This window comes from Microcaecilia unicolor, chromosome 1 (assembly GCF_901765095.1).
Source record: "Microcaecilia unicolor chromosome 1, aMicUni1.1, whole genome shotgun sequence".
Classification (NCBI taxonomy): Eukaryota; Metazoa; Chordata; class Amphibia; order Gymnophiona; family Siphonopidae; genus Microcaecilia; species Microcaecilia unicolor.
Window position 1 is genome coordinate 405,565,135 of NC_044031.1, and position 19,490 is coordinate 405,584,624.

Consider the following 19,490-nt stretch of genomic DNA (forward strand, 5'->3'; position numbering starts at 1 on the left):
CTGTAAGAGGAGCGGACCGCCTGACCTTTAGAGGAAGGCTTCGGCCTATCTTCGGGCAAGCGCTGAGGTTTGGAATCCCCCAGGCCTTTAACAATGTTTTCCAGCTCCTCACCAAACAAGAGAAGGCCTTGAAAGGGCAACTTCACCAACCTTTGCTTGAGGCCATGTCCGCCACCCAATGTCGTAGCCAAAGAGTGCGGCGAGCCACCACTGCTACAGCCATTTGTTTAGCCGAAGCTCTGACCATATCATATTTGGCGTCAGCCAAAAAGGACAAGGCCAACTCCATCCGCGGAGCCACTTCAGATAAGGTCTCTTCACCATCACCGGGCTGTTCCACTGCCTGCTGCAACCAAGCCAGGCAGGCTCTAGCAGCATAACAACTGCATGCAGACGCCCGAACAGTGAGACCTGCCAAATCAAAGGACCGCTTCAGAGCTGAATCATCCCTGCGGTCTTGAATATCCTTCAGGGCAACACCTCCTTCAACAGGGAGGGTACTTCTCTTTGTCACAGCCATGACCAGGGCATCCACTTTAAGCATTGCAAAGCGAGCCAAATGTTCCTCACTCAGAGGGTATAATTGCCCCATAGCCCTGGCAACTTTCAAAGGTCCCTCGGGGTCAGCCCACTGAGCCGAAATAAGCTCTTGGATGGAGTCATGCAAAGGAAAGGCTCGAGCAGGCTTTCTGGTACTAGCCATCCTTGGATTAACCGAGGAGGCTGTGCCACTCCCAGGATCCTCAATCGAGAGGGCTTGTAAGGCATCTGAAATAAGCGCTGGCAGCTCCTCGTGGTGGAAAATCCTCACGGCAGACGGATCATCAAGCTCCTGTGGCAATTTTGCACCCGACTCTGGCTCCTCAGCCCAACAAGTTCTGCCAGACCCCTCTGAATCCTCATAGCCCGACCCCGGGGGGGGGGGGGGGGGGGGGGGGGGGTGCGGTGCGCTACACTCAGAAGGGCAATTAGCCCTTCTGCGTTTATCAGGAGGATAAGAACCAGGCAAAGCCAACTCCAAAAGGCCAGGATCCACCGGGGGGGGGGGGGGGGGGGGGGGGGGGGGGGCAGACAGAGGGTCCGAAGATCCCTGTGGAAGAGCTCTTTTAAGCATGTATGCCCTATGCAGCATTAAAACAAAATCAGGGGAGAAAACCGCTCCCTGACCCAGATCCTGCCCAGGGCTATCAGTGCTATTATTAGCCTCACTCAGAGGACCCCCCCCCCCCCCCCCCCCCCCCCCACGGATTCAGGACTCTCCGTCGCAATGGAGGCTGCGCCATGTGGAAAATCCAAAATGGCGTCCGCTGCCAGCTCAGAGCGCGAAATATCACCGCTCGCCATGCTCACGCCGGCTCTACCGTCTGTACAGCATGAATTACAGAGCCTCGCTGCTGATTTGAACTTGACACATTTAGAACAACGCTTTACAGTCTCCGCAGCCATCGCCGAAACGGCAGTAAAATTAAAAAATGGCGGTTCGCGCCAAAAACGTCCCGATCGCAGGCCCACCCCGGAGAAGTCAGAAAACACTCTTACCTCACTAAACCGAGTATCACAGCTCCGGTCCTGCAGAAGAATCTCAAGAAAAAAACCTCTTTTCCATTTTTTTTTTTAATGCTGTGAGGAAAGCAGAGGCAAAAGAGGTAACTAAAATCACTCCGGAGGCTCAGATAAGTGGGAAAGGCGAACCAATGTGCCTGCATCCGCTGAGTGGGAAAGGACAGGGAAAAGCAAGCTAATATGTCCACATCCAAATGTAACAAATAATGTTGGACCTCAGCCCTATTCATTTACATCTGAATTAGCTATATTACGGAATATCAAGTGCCCTACTGATTAGAAAAATGAACTGAAAACCAAAATACCACAGTCCAAATTCTACTTCTGATGCACACAGCCTTTAGTAAGTGAACATCTCTCCCTGCCTCAGGTGCCCATCTAGACTTTAAGCTGGTTGTGTCACACACTCATTTACAAAGAACTGAAAGCAAAATTAAGAAACTTAAAAAGTAATCAATAAACGCAAGATTTGAGTCAGACAAATAGTGAAGTAGACTCTGTCAGTCCTTAATTGGGAAAGCTAAAGAATGGACTGAAGAGATGGAAGAATAGAAAGGTGACCAGATTGCATAAGGAATGCCACTTAAAAGCAGCAGCAGCAAAGGGACAGGGAGACCCTTACTCTGAAGCCACATCAGAGTTACTACTGAAAAAGGAGTGAGCAAAACCCAAATAAATAAAAATATACTCCACAAGCAGGCTGCTTGTCTTCATGACACTTGGTTAGGATACATGACAAATACCCAGAATGTGCATTTCTTTCCGAGTCTGTCATTATCACAGGGTGGGACAGACATAAGGACCAGAAGAGCAATATTAAATTACAACAGCTCTGAAAGTTCAGGGTGTGATGTTAGTGACTTGCAGTTTCAAGTGGAAATTGCCAGGCCATGTATGAAATGCTAACCCCCCTTCTCCACACATATGCAACAAAAATAAAAAGACAGAACCTCACTTGCTCACCTCATCCTCAAGATCACCTTTCGACACATAGTGCGTTCCTCTCTCCCTCCTCATCTTGCCACCGCCTGTAGATAGCCCGTTGGCAGCAGGGGTGCTGAACCTTGGATAAGAGATACTGGTGGTACAACAACATGAAAAGCATTGTGAGACACAAGCAGTATGCTTAGTTACAGAACAGTCCCATCACTTTCATCAGTTTCTGATAGCGTAATCCCTGGGAACCCAACCTGCTTTACATCTTACCCATCTGTAGGACCTGACCTTACAGAACAGAATCCAGCAATGAAAGGGCTGCCAAAAGGTAAACTCACAGGCATAGACAACTGGACTGCAGGCTCACAGTCCTGCTCCAGCCCCAAAAATAAACCAAAATTTTAAAATATTGAATTAAAAATATACAACTGATTTCAAACATACTAAATTTCTCTTATTACAGACATGCTAACCATATACTTCATACAGTCTTATAAAAATGAATTATCGTCCCTATCTCACACATACACTGAGCTATCTAATAAATAAAACCTGAGCATTTTTTTTTTTTTGGTATCAGTACATTTTTATTCATCAATTTAGAAAGAAGAGATGATACAAAACAGTGTATCAGTTTAACAAGAACAAGACCCAACTATACAGCAAATCATTCCCCCCCCCTCAAAATCCCCCCCAAGCCCACTTCCATACAGGTGTCTGTCGTTGTTTCTTCAGCAGGCCACCCATATACTTACCATAACCTCCCCACTTCCCCGCCGGAGAACTAACTCAGCAAAATGAGTCCATTCATCTTGAGATGGGTCAAACCGACAATGGCTTAATCACTTCTATATGCAAAATCCAATCCAATCCAATAGGGATGGGCCATCAAAATGCTTCCATTTAAAAGCAATCACACAATTTGCTGCTACCAGATGTGTTTAACATACATTTGTCATTTAAGGCCTTTTTTTTAAATTGTCCAGCAAATAAACTGCAGGATCTATGAGAAATCGCAGCCCCCAAGCAGCACTCCAAAGACACAACAACTGCAGACCAAAACATTTGGATCTTCCGGCAAGATCACCAGATATGAAGAAAGGTCCCCCCTCTCCTCCAAAAATTGCCAACATACATCAGTGGCACCCATGGGATACACAGCTAAGAGACGTGCCAGAGTATAGTACCAATAAGTTACTACTTTATATGCATTTTCTTTAATCAAAGTGCAAAAAGATGCTTTTTTAACTTGACAAAATATTATTTTCCATTCCCCAGATTAAATTCCCTTCCAAGATCTGTTTCCTACTGTTGCATAAGCTTATATGGCTTAAACTCCTTCCCTCAAAAGAACTTATATAGTATAAAAATGGTGTCCCTTCATTTCCCCAAAGAGACCCATAAATTTTCAAAATGCTTGCCATCTTCTGGATCAATCAGCAACCAGCCCTGAGCAGCAAAAAAATGCTTAATTTGTAAGTAAGGAACAATATCCCTACCAAGAATATGAAAATGTTCTTTTAAATCCTCAAAGGGCCAAATTTCCCTCACATACGACAACTGATGAAACGTAACCAACCCCTTGCACTCCCATCTAGAAAATACCCCAAACTTCCTCCCCACCCGAAATTGTGGCTCATAGTATATAGGAACTAAAGAGGAGACCCGAGCCCAGACTCCATATTTTGCCTTTATCGCAAATAAGCAAAAGATGCTTCATTTCATAAAGGGGCTATAATAAATTGACAAGTATACGGAGGACCATTAGATAGCCACAACAAATGCTTTAATGCAAAACAAGCAAAATGTCCCTGCTCCAATACTATACCCATCTTATCTGGAGTACTCTCCCTGTCTAGCAATTGGCTTAATTGTGCAGCCCAAAAGTGCCAGCACTAATTAGGTGCCCCCTGATGCCCCAGCTCTACATCCTGCCATAACACTAATCTAGCCAAGCTAGGGGCTTTCCTCCCCCAAATAAAAGAAAGTCCCGCTCTGTATATTTGAGAGCACCCAGTCAGGGACCTCCACGGGCAATGTCCGAAACAAAAATAAAAGTCAAGAAAGAACTTGACTTTCATCTTAAAGGCCGCAATACGTCCCCCACCAGGATAACCACTTTCACCTCCACCTACCCAGGTCCCACCGTATCTGTTGGAATAAAGGCTCATAGATGAAGGAATATAACTGGGACAGAATACCCGTGACCCACACCCCCAAATATCAAAACCCCTCAGCCACCCATCGAAAGGGAAATTTCCGTCATAAGATATCCTTTTCCATACATGGGGTAGTCACTCCCATCAACTAAGACTTATCTAAGCTAAATTTAAATCCTGCTACATCCCCAAATGCACACAAAAGGTTGTTCCACATACAAGAGGATGTCATCTACAAAAAGAGCAATTTTCTGGGAATCCTCACCCCTAAAAAAACCCTTGATGTCCAGATTAGACCTGATTCTCTGTGCAAAGGGCTCCTTCGATGATTCAAATAGAAGAGGAGAGAGGGGGCAACCCTGGCGCATACCCTGCTCAATAGAAAAAAATTCCTTATAACCCCCGCACCATTCACCTTGACTTGAGTGATTGGCTGTGTATCAAAAGCCTCGCTTTTTACGCATCCAGACACAAAAGAGCAAGCCTAGACAAGGTCTGCTGGACACCCCAACATTTAGGGTATGCCAATTATCATCTGCCACATGATGCTTAGGTATAAAGCCTGCCTGATCAGGGTGGACCAGAGCAGAAAAAACCCAGTTCAAGCGCTCCGCCAGCATTTTTGCAAGAATCTTGACATCTACATTTAAAAGTGGTATAGGCCACAGCAAGGGGCTCTAGGTAAGGCACCGGGGCCCGATGCGTTTCGGTATGAATTTTATAAAATCTTTCGACATCAGATTAGTAAGCCCCTGAGAGCTCAGTTTAATAAATTCATAGAAAATGGGGATATATCCGAATCTTTGAAGGTGGCCAAGATGGTAGTTTTGCTTAAACCAGGTCGAGATCCAGAAAGCACAACATCATATCGACCCATCTCTCTGATGAATGTAGAGGCAAAGATGTATTCAAAAATCTTGGCCAATAGGCTGGCGGTGATATTGCCCCGGTTGATAGAGAATAGCCAAGCGGGATTTGTAAGAGAGAGGACCATAGCAAAAACATGAGAAAAATTTTGGCCTCAATGGACTGGGTGGAAAGGCATGGAACACCTTCTCTGCTCATAAGTTTTGATGCAGAGAAGGCGTTCGATAAAGTAAGCTGGGATTTTTTATTTGCCACCTTAACAGCTTATGGTTTCGTGGGGTCATGGGTTCGGGCTGTGACGGCACTGTATAAGGCACCAAAAGCAGTGATTTGGGTTAATGGGACCATGTCGGAAGCTACTGCATTACAAAGGGGGACCAGACATGGCTGCCCGCTATCCCCATTACTCTTTGTGCTTAGCAAGGATCCTTTGATCAGGGAGATAGTGATGAACCCGGAGATCAGTGGAGTTAAAATGGGAAATCAAGAATTTAAGATATCGGCTTTCGCTGACGGTTTGTTGATTCACTTGACTAGGCCCGGGGAATCCCTACCAGCGTTGATGGAGAGTTTTGATGAATATGGGGATTTCTCCGGGTTTAAATTAAACCTGGACAAGTCGATGGCATTGCCAACAAGTAGTTTGATACGAAGGCATTGGGAGGGTAACTTTCCCTTAAAATGGGCTTCTCGACATTTCAAATACTTAGGCATTACGCTTCCCTATAAAACATTCTTGATACATGATCTCAATGTTAGCCACCTTTTATAACAGACGAAACAGTCACTATCAAATTGGTCACTGTTGCTGATCTCGTTGCATAGGCATATTCAATTACTTGGTATGATTCTGTTTCCTAGGTGGCTCTATCTAATACAAACCTTACCACTTAAACTTAGAAAGAAAGAGCTAGGCGAGTTCCATAAAATGATATCTCACTTCTGTTGGCAGGGGAAAAAACCTTGAACCCCATTTAAATATTTGATCGGACCCTGGAGGCAAGGAGGGTTAGGAGTACCAGATATGCAGACCTACAATTGGGCATGTCTATTGTGCCACTTGGGAGACTGGATGTTGGATAATCAACTATACACACTGTGATAAGTAAGAGGGTGTCCTATACGGTGTAGGCCACTAGAGGGCGCTAGAAGAAGGTGGAGGTCGCTAGGACCTGGGAGAGCCCTGGGAGGTCCACAGGTGCAGGCGGTTATGGGCTGGGTCCTGGGTAGCTAATTAACCACTTTATACCCCACCTGAGTTGTGAACAGTGTTGCCAGGTGGGCGGTTTTCTGCGACCCGCCGTGGGAAATTTTTGCCCTCAGCGGGTTGCGGTTTTTTGGGCTTATTTTTTTTCTTTTGGGCGGTTTTCAGGCGATTTTTTCGGCCGCGGGGGGCGGGGTTAGTGACGTTCTGGGCGGGGCCGATGACGGAGGAGGCGGGGCCGATGACGGCAGGGCGGGGTTGATGACGGCGGGGGCGGGGTGATGACGCGGGGTTTGAGTTTGGGCGGGTTTTGGGCTGGATTTAGGCTGGTTTGGGTGGGAAAAAAATTTTTCACCTGGCAACCTGTGAAAGGAAGGGAAGTGAGCTAGCAGCAGGAGAAGAGAGAGCCCCGGAAAGATACTGGCTAACCTTATGGACTTGGGGTGGACTGGGTGTCCAAAGGAGATCAGCAGGCTGAAAGTCCTGGGGTAAGAAGTCCCTAAAGCATTAGTGTTTGACTGTGTGTCCTCAGTACTTATAGGAACTGTGTGTTCAGTGGAGGGACTGTGTGTCCGAAGAAGAAAAGACTGTGTGTCTAGAACTGTGTGTTCAAAGAAAAAAAGACTGTGTGTCTAAAGGAGAGACTGTGTGTCTAAAGTACTGAGAGAAGCAGGCTGCAAAGCCTGGGGTTGAGAGTCCCCAAAATATTGGTGTAGTACTGAGCCCATGTATCTGTGTGGGGAGGCTCAATGTGAAGATCTATGAAAGCATAAAGTGTTAAGCTAGAAGAAGTGTGCCCAGGGGCTGGAATTTTGACTGTGTGTCCTCAGTACTTATAGGAACTGTGTGTTCAGTGGAGAAACTGTGTGTCCGAAGAGGTCACCCTGAGTGAGAAGGGGTAGCACACTAATCTGCATATGATTTGCATATTGAGAACCAGGTCACCCTGAGTGAGAAGGGGGATATCACAACACCTAGGGCACTGGAGCAAGCGTTACATGGTAAATGGAATTATACTGTCCCTGGTCCAATGCCCAAGGGCTCAGGTCCCGGAGGAGCAACGGTCCGGTTTCCTTCTGAAATCGATAAGGTTAACATAGAAATATTTGATTCCTTTAATGAAGGGGAATGAGCAACAATCAGACTTATTACCCTTAGTTGGCAATGTAGAGTTTGCCCCGGGGATGGATAATCAAAGTTTTAAACGATGGGCAAAAGCTGGGATCAAATATGTGGGAGATTTTTTGGATGAGGAAGGAAAATTGACACCATGGGAGATAATACTGGACTCAGGAAAGGTACAGGGAAGGGACATGTTTGCATACAGATAACACTATATTAACAATATGGACTTACAGGATGAGAGCTTCCCCCTTAGACAACGCCTACTTGACTTTTTTGAACCCATCCATGCACGTGGAGTTTCTGTATCCGCTCTAAAAAGAGCACTGGAGGATATACAGGCACAGCCGGAGAAAGGGGAGTTGCAAAGTAAGTGGACTCGAGACTTGGGTATCCTAGGGGTTCTGCTTAATCTAAACCAACTAGTGAGACGGATACCATCCGGATCAGTGAGCGCAGAGTTGCGAGAGTGTAACTTTCGCCTGCTTCATAGAGCCTACTTTACGCAAGAACGGCTTTTCAAGGCAGGAGGAATAAACACCCCATTATGTAAAAAATGTAAGACAGATGTTAACTCCTTCGTACATGCCTTTTGGAACTGTACCCTGATACAAAAATTTTGGACAGAAATAGTTGGATACTTAGTAAGTCTGGGAGGTAGAGCCATTAAAATCTCCCCAATGGGACTGTTACTAGACCGGTACGAAGATTTTGGGCCACAAAATAAATACTTTAAAAGCTTAATCCGGAAGGCCGGGATGTGGAGTAAGAGAGTCATTTTGGGGGTGTGGACTAGCGACTTGGCCCCCTCCTACTGGCAATGGAGGAATAGGCTACATAACTTGATGCTCTTAGAAGCACAATATGCCAGACTCACTTTCAAACGAAAACAACAATTTTTATTGGTCTGGGACCCATATACTCAATCCATATCTCACACAGCCAGGAGCTTAGTATTGAACTCTTTCTCTTAAGATCTAGAGAATCGGAAATGGAGCGCGGAGAACACGGGAAGGAGAGGTGATTAGGAATTCTGGAATGGGGGGGGGGGGGGGGGACACGGAGCCGAAGGGAAGAAGGGTAGCTAGGGGGGAGGGGAGGTCACTCATCTAAGTGGAAGATGCGAATAGGCATGGGAAGTTGGGGGGGTAGGACGGGAGCGGGAGGAGGATAGCTGTCTTAGTTTATAGATTCATGTTAATAATGTTTAAGATTTGCTACTGTGAGAGTTCGGGTGTAGGTGTACTACATAAGTTAGAACATCTGTGTTAAATACTTTCACCATCAGAGAGATGTGGTCACTGGGGAGAAGCTTGTAATGTTCTCAGTGATCCCTCAATGGCATAGATATAACATGGAGCCTCCTAGGCCCGTGACTCATGGGGGTTATCAGAGTCCAGACCCTGTGGGACAGGGAAGGGGAGGGTACTGTCTTTAGAGGGAGGGAGAGCTGGTATGGCAACATTTCAATACTAAATGTACAGTGGATCTTTCATAAGGAGGAGTGGCCTAGTGGTTAAGGTGGTGGACTTTGGTCCTGGGGAATTTGATGACTGTAAATAAGGATATATATTTGATAAGATCCTGCCTTGAGAAATGTAATATGATATGGATACTGTTATGTTGGAGAGAATTTGTGCTTTTGTGTTTTTTTATTTGTTTTGTCGTCAATAAAAAACCGTTGAACTCTAAAAGTGATGTAGGCCAATAAGAGTTGCCCTTTCCTTTCTGAGCATACTACCAGAATCCTCATCCACACTCTTATCACCTCTCATTTAGCCTATTGCAACTTGCTTCTCACAGGTCTCCCACTTAGCCATCTCTCTCCTCTTCAATCTGTTCAAAATTCTGCTGCACGACTAATATTCCGCCAGTGTCGTTATACTCATATTAGCCCTCTCCTCAAGTCACCGATACAACATAGTTTTACCAAAGGGAAATCGTGTCAAACGAATCTCATTGAATTCTTTGACTAGGTGACTGGAGAACTGAATCAATGACCTGCTATGGACGTAATCTACTTAGATTTCAGCAAAGCTTTTGACACGGTTCCCCACAGGAGGCTCTTGAATAAACTGGACAGGATGATAGCTAGGACCGGAAGTGGTGAACTGGATTAGGAACTGGTTGACCGACAGAAACCAGAGGGTGGTGGAGAATGGAATTCGCTCGGAGGAGGGGAAGGTGAGTAGTGGAGTGCCTCAGGGATCGGTGCTGGGTCCGATTCTGTTCAATATATTTATGAGTGACATTGCCGAAGGGTTAGAAGGTAAAGTTTGCCTTTTTGCAGATGATACTAAGATTTGTAACAGAGTGGACACCCGGGAGTGGAAAACATGAAAAAGAATCTGCGGAAACTAGAAGAATGGTCTAAGGTTTGGCAATTAAAATTCAATGCGAAGAAATGCAAAGTGATGCACTTAGGGAGTAGAAATCCTCGGGAGAAGTATGTGTTAGGCGGGGAGAGTCTGATAGTTACGGACGGGGAGAGGGATCTTGGGGTGATAGTATCTGAGGATCTGAAGGCGACGAAACAGTGTGACAAGGCAGTGGCCGTGGCCAGAAGGTTGCTAGGCTGTATAGAGAGAGGTGTGACCAGCAGAAGAAAAGAGGTGTTGATGCCCCTATATAAGTCGTTGGTGAGGCCCCACCTGGAGTATTGTGTTCAGTTCTGGAGGCCGTACCTTGCTAAGGTTGTAAAAAAAAATGGAAGCGGTGCAAAGAAAAGCTACGAGAATGGTATGGGATTTGCGTTACAAGACGCATGAGGAGAGACTTGCGGACCTGAACATGTATACCCTGGAGGAAAGGAGAAACAGGGGTGATATGATAGACGTTCAAATATTTGAAAGGTATAAATCCGCAAACGAACCTTTTCCGGAGATGGGAGGGCGGTAGAACGAGAGGACAAGATATGAGAGTGAAGTGGGGGCAGACTCAAGAAAAATGTCAGGAAGTATTTTTTCACGGAGAGAGTGGTAGATACTTGGAATGCCCTCCCGCGGGAGGAGGTGGAGATGAAAACGGTAGCGGAGTTCAAGCATGCGTGGGATAAACAAAGGAATCATGTGCAGAAGGAATGGATCCTCAGAAGCTTAGCCGAGATTGGGAGGCGGGGCTGGTGTTTGGGTGGTGGGGCTAGTTCTGGGCAAGACTTCTACGGTCTGTGTCCTGAAAATGGCAGATACAAATCAAGGTAACGTATACACAAGAAGTAGCACATATGAGTTTATCTTGTTGGGCAGACTAGATGGACCGTGCAGGTCTTTTTCTGCCGTCATCTACTATGTATGTATGTATGTTACGTCACTGGCTTCCGTTTCCGCATACAGTTCAAACTCCTCTTATTGACCTATAAGTGCATTCATTCTGCAGCTCCTCAGTACCTCTCCACTCTCATCTCTCCCTACATTCCTCCCCAGGAACTCCATTCACTGGGTAAATCTCTCTTATCTGCACCCTTCTCTTCCATCGCTAACTCCAAACTCCGTTCCTTTTATCTTGCTGCACCATATGCCTGGAATAGACTTCCTGAGTCGGTACGTCAAGCTCCATCTCTGGCTGTCTTCAAATCTAAGCTAAAAGCCCACCTTTTTGATGCTGCTTTTAACTCCTAACCCCTTATTCACTTGTTCAGAACCCTTATTTTATCATCCTCGCTTTAATATTCCCCTATCTCTTATTTGTCCTGTTTGTCTGTCCTAATAAGATTGTAAGCTCTGTCCAGCAGGGACTGTCTCTTCATGTTCGTGTACAGCGCTAAGTACATCTAGTAGCGCTACAGAAGTTAGTAGTAGTAGTAGTAGTTGAATACCACAGGATTCTTACCAGGTTTCAGTAAGATCGAAATATCTGCCTCCTGCATACTCAGAGGCAAAGTAGTATGCACAAGCAACCCATTTCCCACCCTATACAATAAGAGCCCCACCTCACCAGTAAAATGTTTATAAAGTTTTGCCATGAACCCATCAAGCCCGAGGGATTTTCCAGTGATCTGGCTCATAATCACCCCATCTATCTCAGAAAGTGAAAGAGGGGCATCCAAGGCAACCCTCTTCTCAGCAGAAAGGCATGGTTAAGTTCACCAAATCAAGATACTGTTGAATTGCTGATATGCAAGAAGAATCCCTACAGAGATTCTGATTAAAAAAAAAAAAAATCAAGAAAACCACGACAGATGTTCTCACCTGTATAACACAGAAAATGAATGATACATACCTGTAGCAGGTGTTCTCCGAGGACAGCAGGCTGATTGTTCTCACGACTGGGTGACGTCCGCGGCAGCCCCCACCAACCAGAAGAAGCTTCGCGGGCGGTCCGCACGCAGGGCACGCCCACCGCGCATGCACCGGCCGTCTTCCCGCCCGTGCGCGACCGTTCCCGCCAGTTGAATGAGAAGCAAAAAAGATGAAAACGCAACTCCAAAGGGGAGGAGGGAGGGTAGGTGAGAACAATCAGCCTGCTGTCCTCGGAGAACACCTGCTACAGGTATGTATCATTCACTTTCTCCGAGGACAAGCAGGCTGCTTGTTCTCACGACTGGGGTATCCCTAGCTCTCAGGCTCACTCAAAACAAGAACCCAGGTCAATTGAACCTCGCAACGGCGAAGATACAACAGAAAATTGACCTACGAAGAACAACTGAGAGTGCAGCCTGATCAGAATAAATGCGGGTCCTGGAGGGTGGAGTTGGATTTACACCCCAAACAGATTCTGCAGCACCGACTGCCCGAACCGACTGTCGCGTCGGGTATCCTGCTGGAGGCAGTAATGTGATGTGAATGTGTGGACAGATGACCACCTCGCAGCCTTGCAGATCTCTTCAATAGTGGCTGACTTCAAGTGGGCCACTGACGCTGCCATGGCTCTAACACTATGAGCCGTGACATGACCCTCAAGAGCCAGCCCAGCCTGGGCGTAAGTGAAGGAAATGCAATCTGCTAGCCAATTGGAGATGGTGCGTTTCCCGACAGCGACCCCTAGCCTGTTAGGGTCGAAAGAAACAAACAATTGGGCGGACTGTCTGTGGGGCTGTGTCCGCTCCAAGTAGAAGGCCAATGCTCTCTTGCAGTCCAATGTGTGCAACTGACGTTCAGCAGGGCGGGTATGCGGCCTGGGGAAGAATGTTGGCAAGACAATTGACTGGTTAAGATGGAACTCCGACACCACCTTCGGCAGGAACTTTGGGTGGGTGCGGAGCACTACTCTGTTGTGATGAAATTTTGTATAAGGAGCATGAGCTACTAGGGCTTGAAGCTCACTGACCCTACGAGCTGAAGTAACTGCCACCAAGAAAATGACCTTCCAGGTCAAGTACTTCAGATGGCAGGTGTTCAGTGGCTCAAAAGGAGGTTTCATCAGCTGGGTGAGGACGACGTTGAGATCCCATGACACTGTAGGAGGCTTGATAGGGGGCTTTGACAAAAGCAAGCCTCTCATGAATCGAACGACTAAAGGCTCTCCAGAGATGGCTTTACCCTCCACACGATAATGGTAAGCACTAATCGCACTAAGGTGATTCCTTACTGAGTTGGTCTTGAGGCCAGACTCTGATAAGTGCAGAAGGTATTCAAGCAGGTTCCGTGCAGGGCAAGAACGAGGTTCTAGGGCCTTGCTCTCACACCAAACAACAAACCTCCTCCACTTGAAAAAGTAACTCTTTTTAGTGGAATCCTTCCTAGAGACAAGCAAGACACGGGAGATACCCTCAGACAGACCCAACGCAGTGAAGTCTACGCCCTCAACATCCAGGCCGTGAGAGCCAGGGACTGAAGGTTGGGGTGCAGCTGAGGTTCTTCTGAGGACAACTCCAGAAGAAGAGGGAACCAGATCTGACGGGGCCAAAAGGGCGCTATCAGAATCATGGTGCCGTGGTCTTGCTTGAGCTTCAGTAAGGTCTTCCCCACCAAAGGTATGGGAGGATAAGCATACAGGAGGCCGGACCCCCAATGGAGGAGAAAGGCATCCGACGCTAGCCTGCCGTGTGCCTGTAGTCTGGAACAGAACAGAGGCAGCTTGTGGTTGGTCTGAGAGGCGAAAAGGTCCACAGAGGGGGTGCCCCACTCTCGGAAGATCTTGCGTACCACTCTGGAATGAAGTGACCACTCGTGCGGTTGCATGACTCTGCTCAGTCTGTCGGCCAGACTGTTGTTTACACCTGCCAGGTATGTGGCTTGGAGGAGCATGCCGAACTGGTAAGCCCAACGCCACATGCCGACGGCTTCCTGACACAAGGGGCGAGATCCGGTGCCCCCCTGCTTGTTGGTGTAATACATTGCAACCTGATTGTCTGTCCAAATTTGAATAATTTGGTAGGACAGCCGATCTCTGAAAGCCTTCAGTGCGTTCCAGATCGCTCGGAGCTCCAGGAGGTTGATCTGCAGATCCTTTTCCTGGAGGGACCACAGACCCTGGGTGTGGAGCCCATCGACATGAGCTCCCCACCCCAGGCGAGATGCATCCGTCGTCAGCACTTTCGTGGGCTGCGGAATTTGGAATGGGCGTCCCAGGGTCAAATTGGTCCGGATGGTCCACCAGAGCAGTGAAGTGCGGCAACTGGTGGAGAGGCGGATGACATCTTCTAGATTCCCGGTGGCCTGAAACCACTGGGAAGCTAGGGTCCATTGAGCAGATCTCATGTGAAGACGAGCCATGGGAGTCACATGAACTGTGGAGGCCATATGACCCAGAAGTCTCAACATCTGCCGAGCTGTGACCTGCTGAGACGCTCTGGTCTGCGAAGCCAGGGACAGGAGGTTGTTGGCCCTCGCTTCGGGAAGGAAGGCCTGAGCCGTCTGGGTATTCAGCAGAGCTCCTATGAATTCCAGAGACTGAGTTGGCTGGAGATGGGACTTTGGGTAATTTATCACAAACCCCAGCAGCTCCAGAAGTTGAATAGTGCACTGCATAGACCGGAGGGCTCCTGCCTCAGAGGTGCTCTTGACCAGCCAATCGTCGAGATATGGGAACACGTGCACTCCCAGCTTGCGTAGGTAGGCCGCTACCACCACGAGACACTTTGTAAACACTCGTGGGGCAGAGGCGAGCCCAAAGGGCAGCACACAATACTGAAAGTGCCGTGCACCCAGGCGGAATCTGAGATACTGTCTGTGAGCTGGCAGTATCGGGATATGAGTGTATGCGTCCTTTAAATCCAGGGAACATAGCCAATCGTTTTTCTGAATCATTGGCAGAAGGGTGCCCAAGGAAAGCATCCTGAACTTTTCTTTGACCAGGTATTTGTTCAGGCCTCTCAGGTCTAGGATGGGACGCATCCCCCCTGTTTTCTTTTCCACAAGGAAGTACCTGGAATAGAATCCCTGCCCTTCTTGCCCGGGTGGTACGGGCTCGACCGCATTGGCGCTGAGAAGGGCGGAGAGTTCCTCTGCAAGTACCTGCTTGTGATGGGAGCTGAAGGATTGAGCTCCCAGAGGACAATTTGGTGGCAGGGAGGCCAAATTCAGGGCGTATCCGCACCGCACTATTTGGAGAACCCACTGGTCGGAGGTTATGAGAGGCCACCTGTGGTGAAAAAATTTTAACCTCCCTCCGACCGGCAGATCGTCCGGTATGGACACTTTGAGGGCGGCTATGTTCCCGTGGATCCAGTCAAAAGCCCGTCCCCGGCTTTTGCTGTGGAGGCGCAGGGGGCTGCTTAGGCGCACGCTGTTGACGAGAACGAGCGCGCTAGGGCTGTCCCTGTGCCTGGCGAGGCCTTCGGGCCGGCTGGGTGTACCTACGCTTTGCAAAAGAATAGGACACAGCCTGCCGGGCCCGGGAAAAACGTCCACCTGCTGAGGTGGATGCTGAAGGCGCCCGGTGGGAGAGCTTGTCGAGGGCGGTTTCCCGCTGATGCAGTTGGTCCACCAGCTGCTCGACCTTCTCACCAAAAATATTATCCCCCCGGCAAGGGACGTCGGCCAGTCTCTGCTGGGTGCGGTTGTCCAGGTCAGAGGCATGCAGCCATGAGAGCCTGCGCATCACTATACCTTGGGCCGCAGCACGAGATGCCACGTCACAGGTGTCATAGATACCCCTGGACAGGAACTTTCTGCACGCCTTCAGCTGCCTGACCACCTCCTGATAAGGCCTGGACTGCTCCGGCGGGAGCTTATCGACCAGGTCCGCCAGCTGCTTCACATTGTTCCACATGTGGATGCTCGTATAGAGCTGGTATGACTGGATGCGGGTCACGAGCATGGAGGATTGGTAGGCCTTCCTCCCTAACGAGTCCAGAGTGCGAGACTCCCGCCCCGGGGGCGCCGAGGCGGTATCCCTCGAACTCCGTGCCCTCTTGAGAGCAGAATCCAAGACCGCCGAGTCATGGGGCAATTGGGGCCGCATTAACTCTGGGTCCGAGTGGATTCTGTACTGGGACTCTGCTTTCTTGGGAATGATGGGATTAGATAGTGGTCTCATCCAGTTCCGAAGCAGTGTCTCCTTGAGGACATTGTGCAACGGTACCGTGGAGGACTCTCTAGGTGGTGATGTATAGTCGAGGACCTCGAGCATCTCAGCCCTCGGCTCATCCACAGAGACCACAGGGAAGGGAATGCAAATAGACATGTCCCTTACAAAGGAGAGGCTCTCAGGGGGTGAGAGCTTCCTCTCTGGTGAAGGCGTGGGGTCCGAGGGAAGACCCGCAGACTCCTCTGAGGAGAAATATCTGGGGTCCTCCTCTTCCCCCCACGAGGCCTCTTCCTCGGTATCGGACATGAGCTCATGTAGCTGAGTCCTTAACCGGGCCCGGCTCGACGTCGAGGCACCGAGGCCTCGGTGTCGTCGAGCGGTGGTCTCCCGCGCCGGCGGGGACGAAGCTCCCTCCATCGACTCCACCTGCGTGGCGGTCGAGACCGGCGCCGCAAGCGGCGGCGGTGTCGACGACCTCGGCACCGGGCTAGAGCTCGCCGGCGCCACAGTCAACGGCGCTGAGGGTGCAAGCACCCCCGGCACCGGCACAGCCTGGCGCATCAGCCCTTCCAGGATCCCCGGAAGGATGGCTCAGAGGCACTCGTAAAGGCCCGCTGCCGGGAAAGACGGGGGGGCCGGTAGAGGCGTCGGTGCTGGAAGCTGGTCGGGTCCAGGAGACTGCACCGAAGTGCTGGGACCCTGACGTGTCGGTACCTCCACTACCGAGGGGGACCTTTCCTCTCGACTCGGATGTTTCGGCGTCGACTCCTCTCCAGTACCGAGAGCCGGATGCATGGAAGGCGACCGATGACGGCGCTTTTTAGATTTCTTGTGGTGCCCGTCATCGGTGCCAGGTGGCATGGAGGAGGAGGAGGTCGATCCCCCTCGGTCCCGAGGAACCGGGTCAGACAGGGTTCGGCCCCGAGGGCCATGGGCTGAGGAAGTGACCGGGGCCGATTGCCCACGCGGCCTCTCACCCCTACCCTCGCCGGAGGACCGGCGGGCCGACGGGACCTGTGCTCCTGGGGTCGATGCCATCGGTGCCGATTTCTCGGGCATCGATACCGGTACCGAAGAACCGGCCTTCGATACCGATGCCGTTGAGGTCGACGTCGAGGGGCCGGCGCAAGTTCCAAAAAGACGGTCCCGCAGAACTTGCCTCGCAACCTGAGTCCGTTTCCGTAGACCAAGACACAGAGAACACTACTTGATATTGTGCTCCGGCCCGAGGCACTGGAGGCACCAAGCGTGGGTGTCGGTCTGCGAGATCGGCCGGCCGCACCAACCACACTTCTTAAATCCACTTGGGACCTTCGAGGACATCGACGGAAAAATCGCGTCGGCGAAGTTAAAGTCGTCGATGGTGGCGGTAATCACACCTCGAAAAAATAATCGACCGCGCGGCCACAAGGCCGCAGCGCGACGCCCCCGCTCGAAAACAAGGGAAAATTAGAGCGCGTGCTCTCTTTTTTTTTTTTTTTTTAAAGAAATTCGGAGCGCGCGGCAATCAAAACTAAACGAAAAATAAACAGAATTCGCATAAACGCGACGGCTTTCCGGGGCTGACGAAGAGAGAGCGGCAGTAGCACGACTCTCTCCAGGCGCAGAAAGAAAAGGACTGGCAGGAACGTCGCGCACGGGCGGGAAGACGGCCGCGCATGCGCGGTGGGCGTGCCCTGCGTGCGGACCGCCCGCGAAGCTTCTTCCGGTTGGTGGGGGCTGCCGCGGACGTCACCCAGTCGTGAGAACAAGCAGCCTGCTTGTCCTCGGAGAAGATCCCTTAACCCTTTAATTTTTTGAACTAAAAAGCTTTGCTCATCGCTCACAAAGGCGCAGTGCCAGCATGGTTACCTGACCAATTGGCAAATTCAAAAACTTTTGGGGGGAGCTGGCAACCATGAAGTCAGCCTTCTCAATCTGCAGCCTGCTTAGGTCACCTTGGACCCAAATCAATTCTGCCAATAGGCAGGATATAAGACCACCTGATGCCTCCTCTCCTTAAAGCACAAATGCTCCTTTATCCTTAGCCCATTTCCTACATGCCCCTCATTTAAGGAGATGCCTCAGCACTACAGCCTTAACAGCGTTCCATAGGCAACCATCAGACACCTCCCCACTGTCATTATCTAACAAATTACCAATTATTCCCTTGACATCCTCACAGACCTGACAGTCTCCCAACAAACGTTAATTAAGTCTCCAAAAGCCCATACCAGAGACTTCCCTCCATATCACCCAATTCTACCCTAACTGGAACATGATCGGAAATCGTGGAAGCATACTATAATATCCCTAGGGGCCAAATTTTTGTTCAGGCCCAAACTCCTATGCAGTCTGTCCAACTGCACATTTTGTGTAGCACTGTGGCTTCCACCCCTCTGCCCCCTCCAGTAAAAATGAACAAATCTGGGTGACCACTTGCCTGCAAGTCTTTATAAGACTCCTTCAAGCATGCTGAAAACAGTCTGAAGCTCCTGCGAATGCTGCCTGCAGATTCTGCACATGGCTCTCTAGTGAGTCCAAGCCGTCCTCAACCTGTTTCAACCTGCCACCGATCTCACAAACATCCTGGCAGATTTCTGCTAGTGCAGATTCAATATTGACAAAAACAGCTTTTAATTCACACTGCCAAACCCAGAACCATTTCACCACATCCTGCTTAGTAAGTTCCTCGCTGTCCTCGAATGCCATCTGCAGGTCATCGTCCTCTGAATCTGTCTGCTCCGATGCCATCTTTAACACATGTGCTCCAGTCTTGTCTGCCCACAAATCAACAATGATCCTCCACCTCCGGAGCAAACTTAAAACCTCTCCAATCGCTTCTGAGAGGACATGCTGGGGCTCTATAAGGGTCAGAGAACCTGAGGGGCATTTTGAAGAGGGAATCCGGGGGGAAAAAAGCTCACTTTTAATCACAGCCCTAACAGAGCTCTGCTGTTAGACCTCCATTCCCGAGCACTGACGTCACTTCCTCCAACCTGGGCATTTATTTCAATTTCGAAAATGCCTCCCTCTATTTAGAACTGCCTAGTAACTACTAGCTCTCACTTTCGTTTTCTCTCTTTCAGTAGACTAAAGTCACATGCGAATAGAGACAGGTTAAACAAGATTATTGTTCTCTGGTTATGTGGTTTTGGAGATGGGCCAAAGTTGGCAGAAGGACAATACAGGAAATAACAGAGGTAAAAAAATGAAAAAGAAGTGTGAATAAAAAGAAAAAGAGCAGAACT

General features: G+C 49.2%; 1 protein-coding gene across 3 annotated transcripts in view; it reads right to left on the minus strand.

Moving 5' to 3' along the window:
- The window catches only part of NUP153 (nucleoporin 153), a 256,824-nt gene that overhangs the window by 143,245 nt on the left and 94,089 nt on the right, over positions 1–19,490 (minus strand). For all 3 annotated transcript variants that reach the window (XM_030211374.1, XM_030211384.1, XM_030211366.1), the window contains exon 11: positions 2,527–2,641. In XM_030211374.1, coding sequence (XP_030067234.1) covers positions 2,527–2,641 — 115 coding nt within the window. The remainder of the gene's footprint in view (positions 1–2,526; positions 2,642–19,490) is intronic.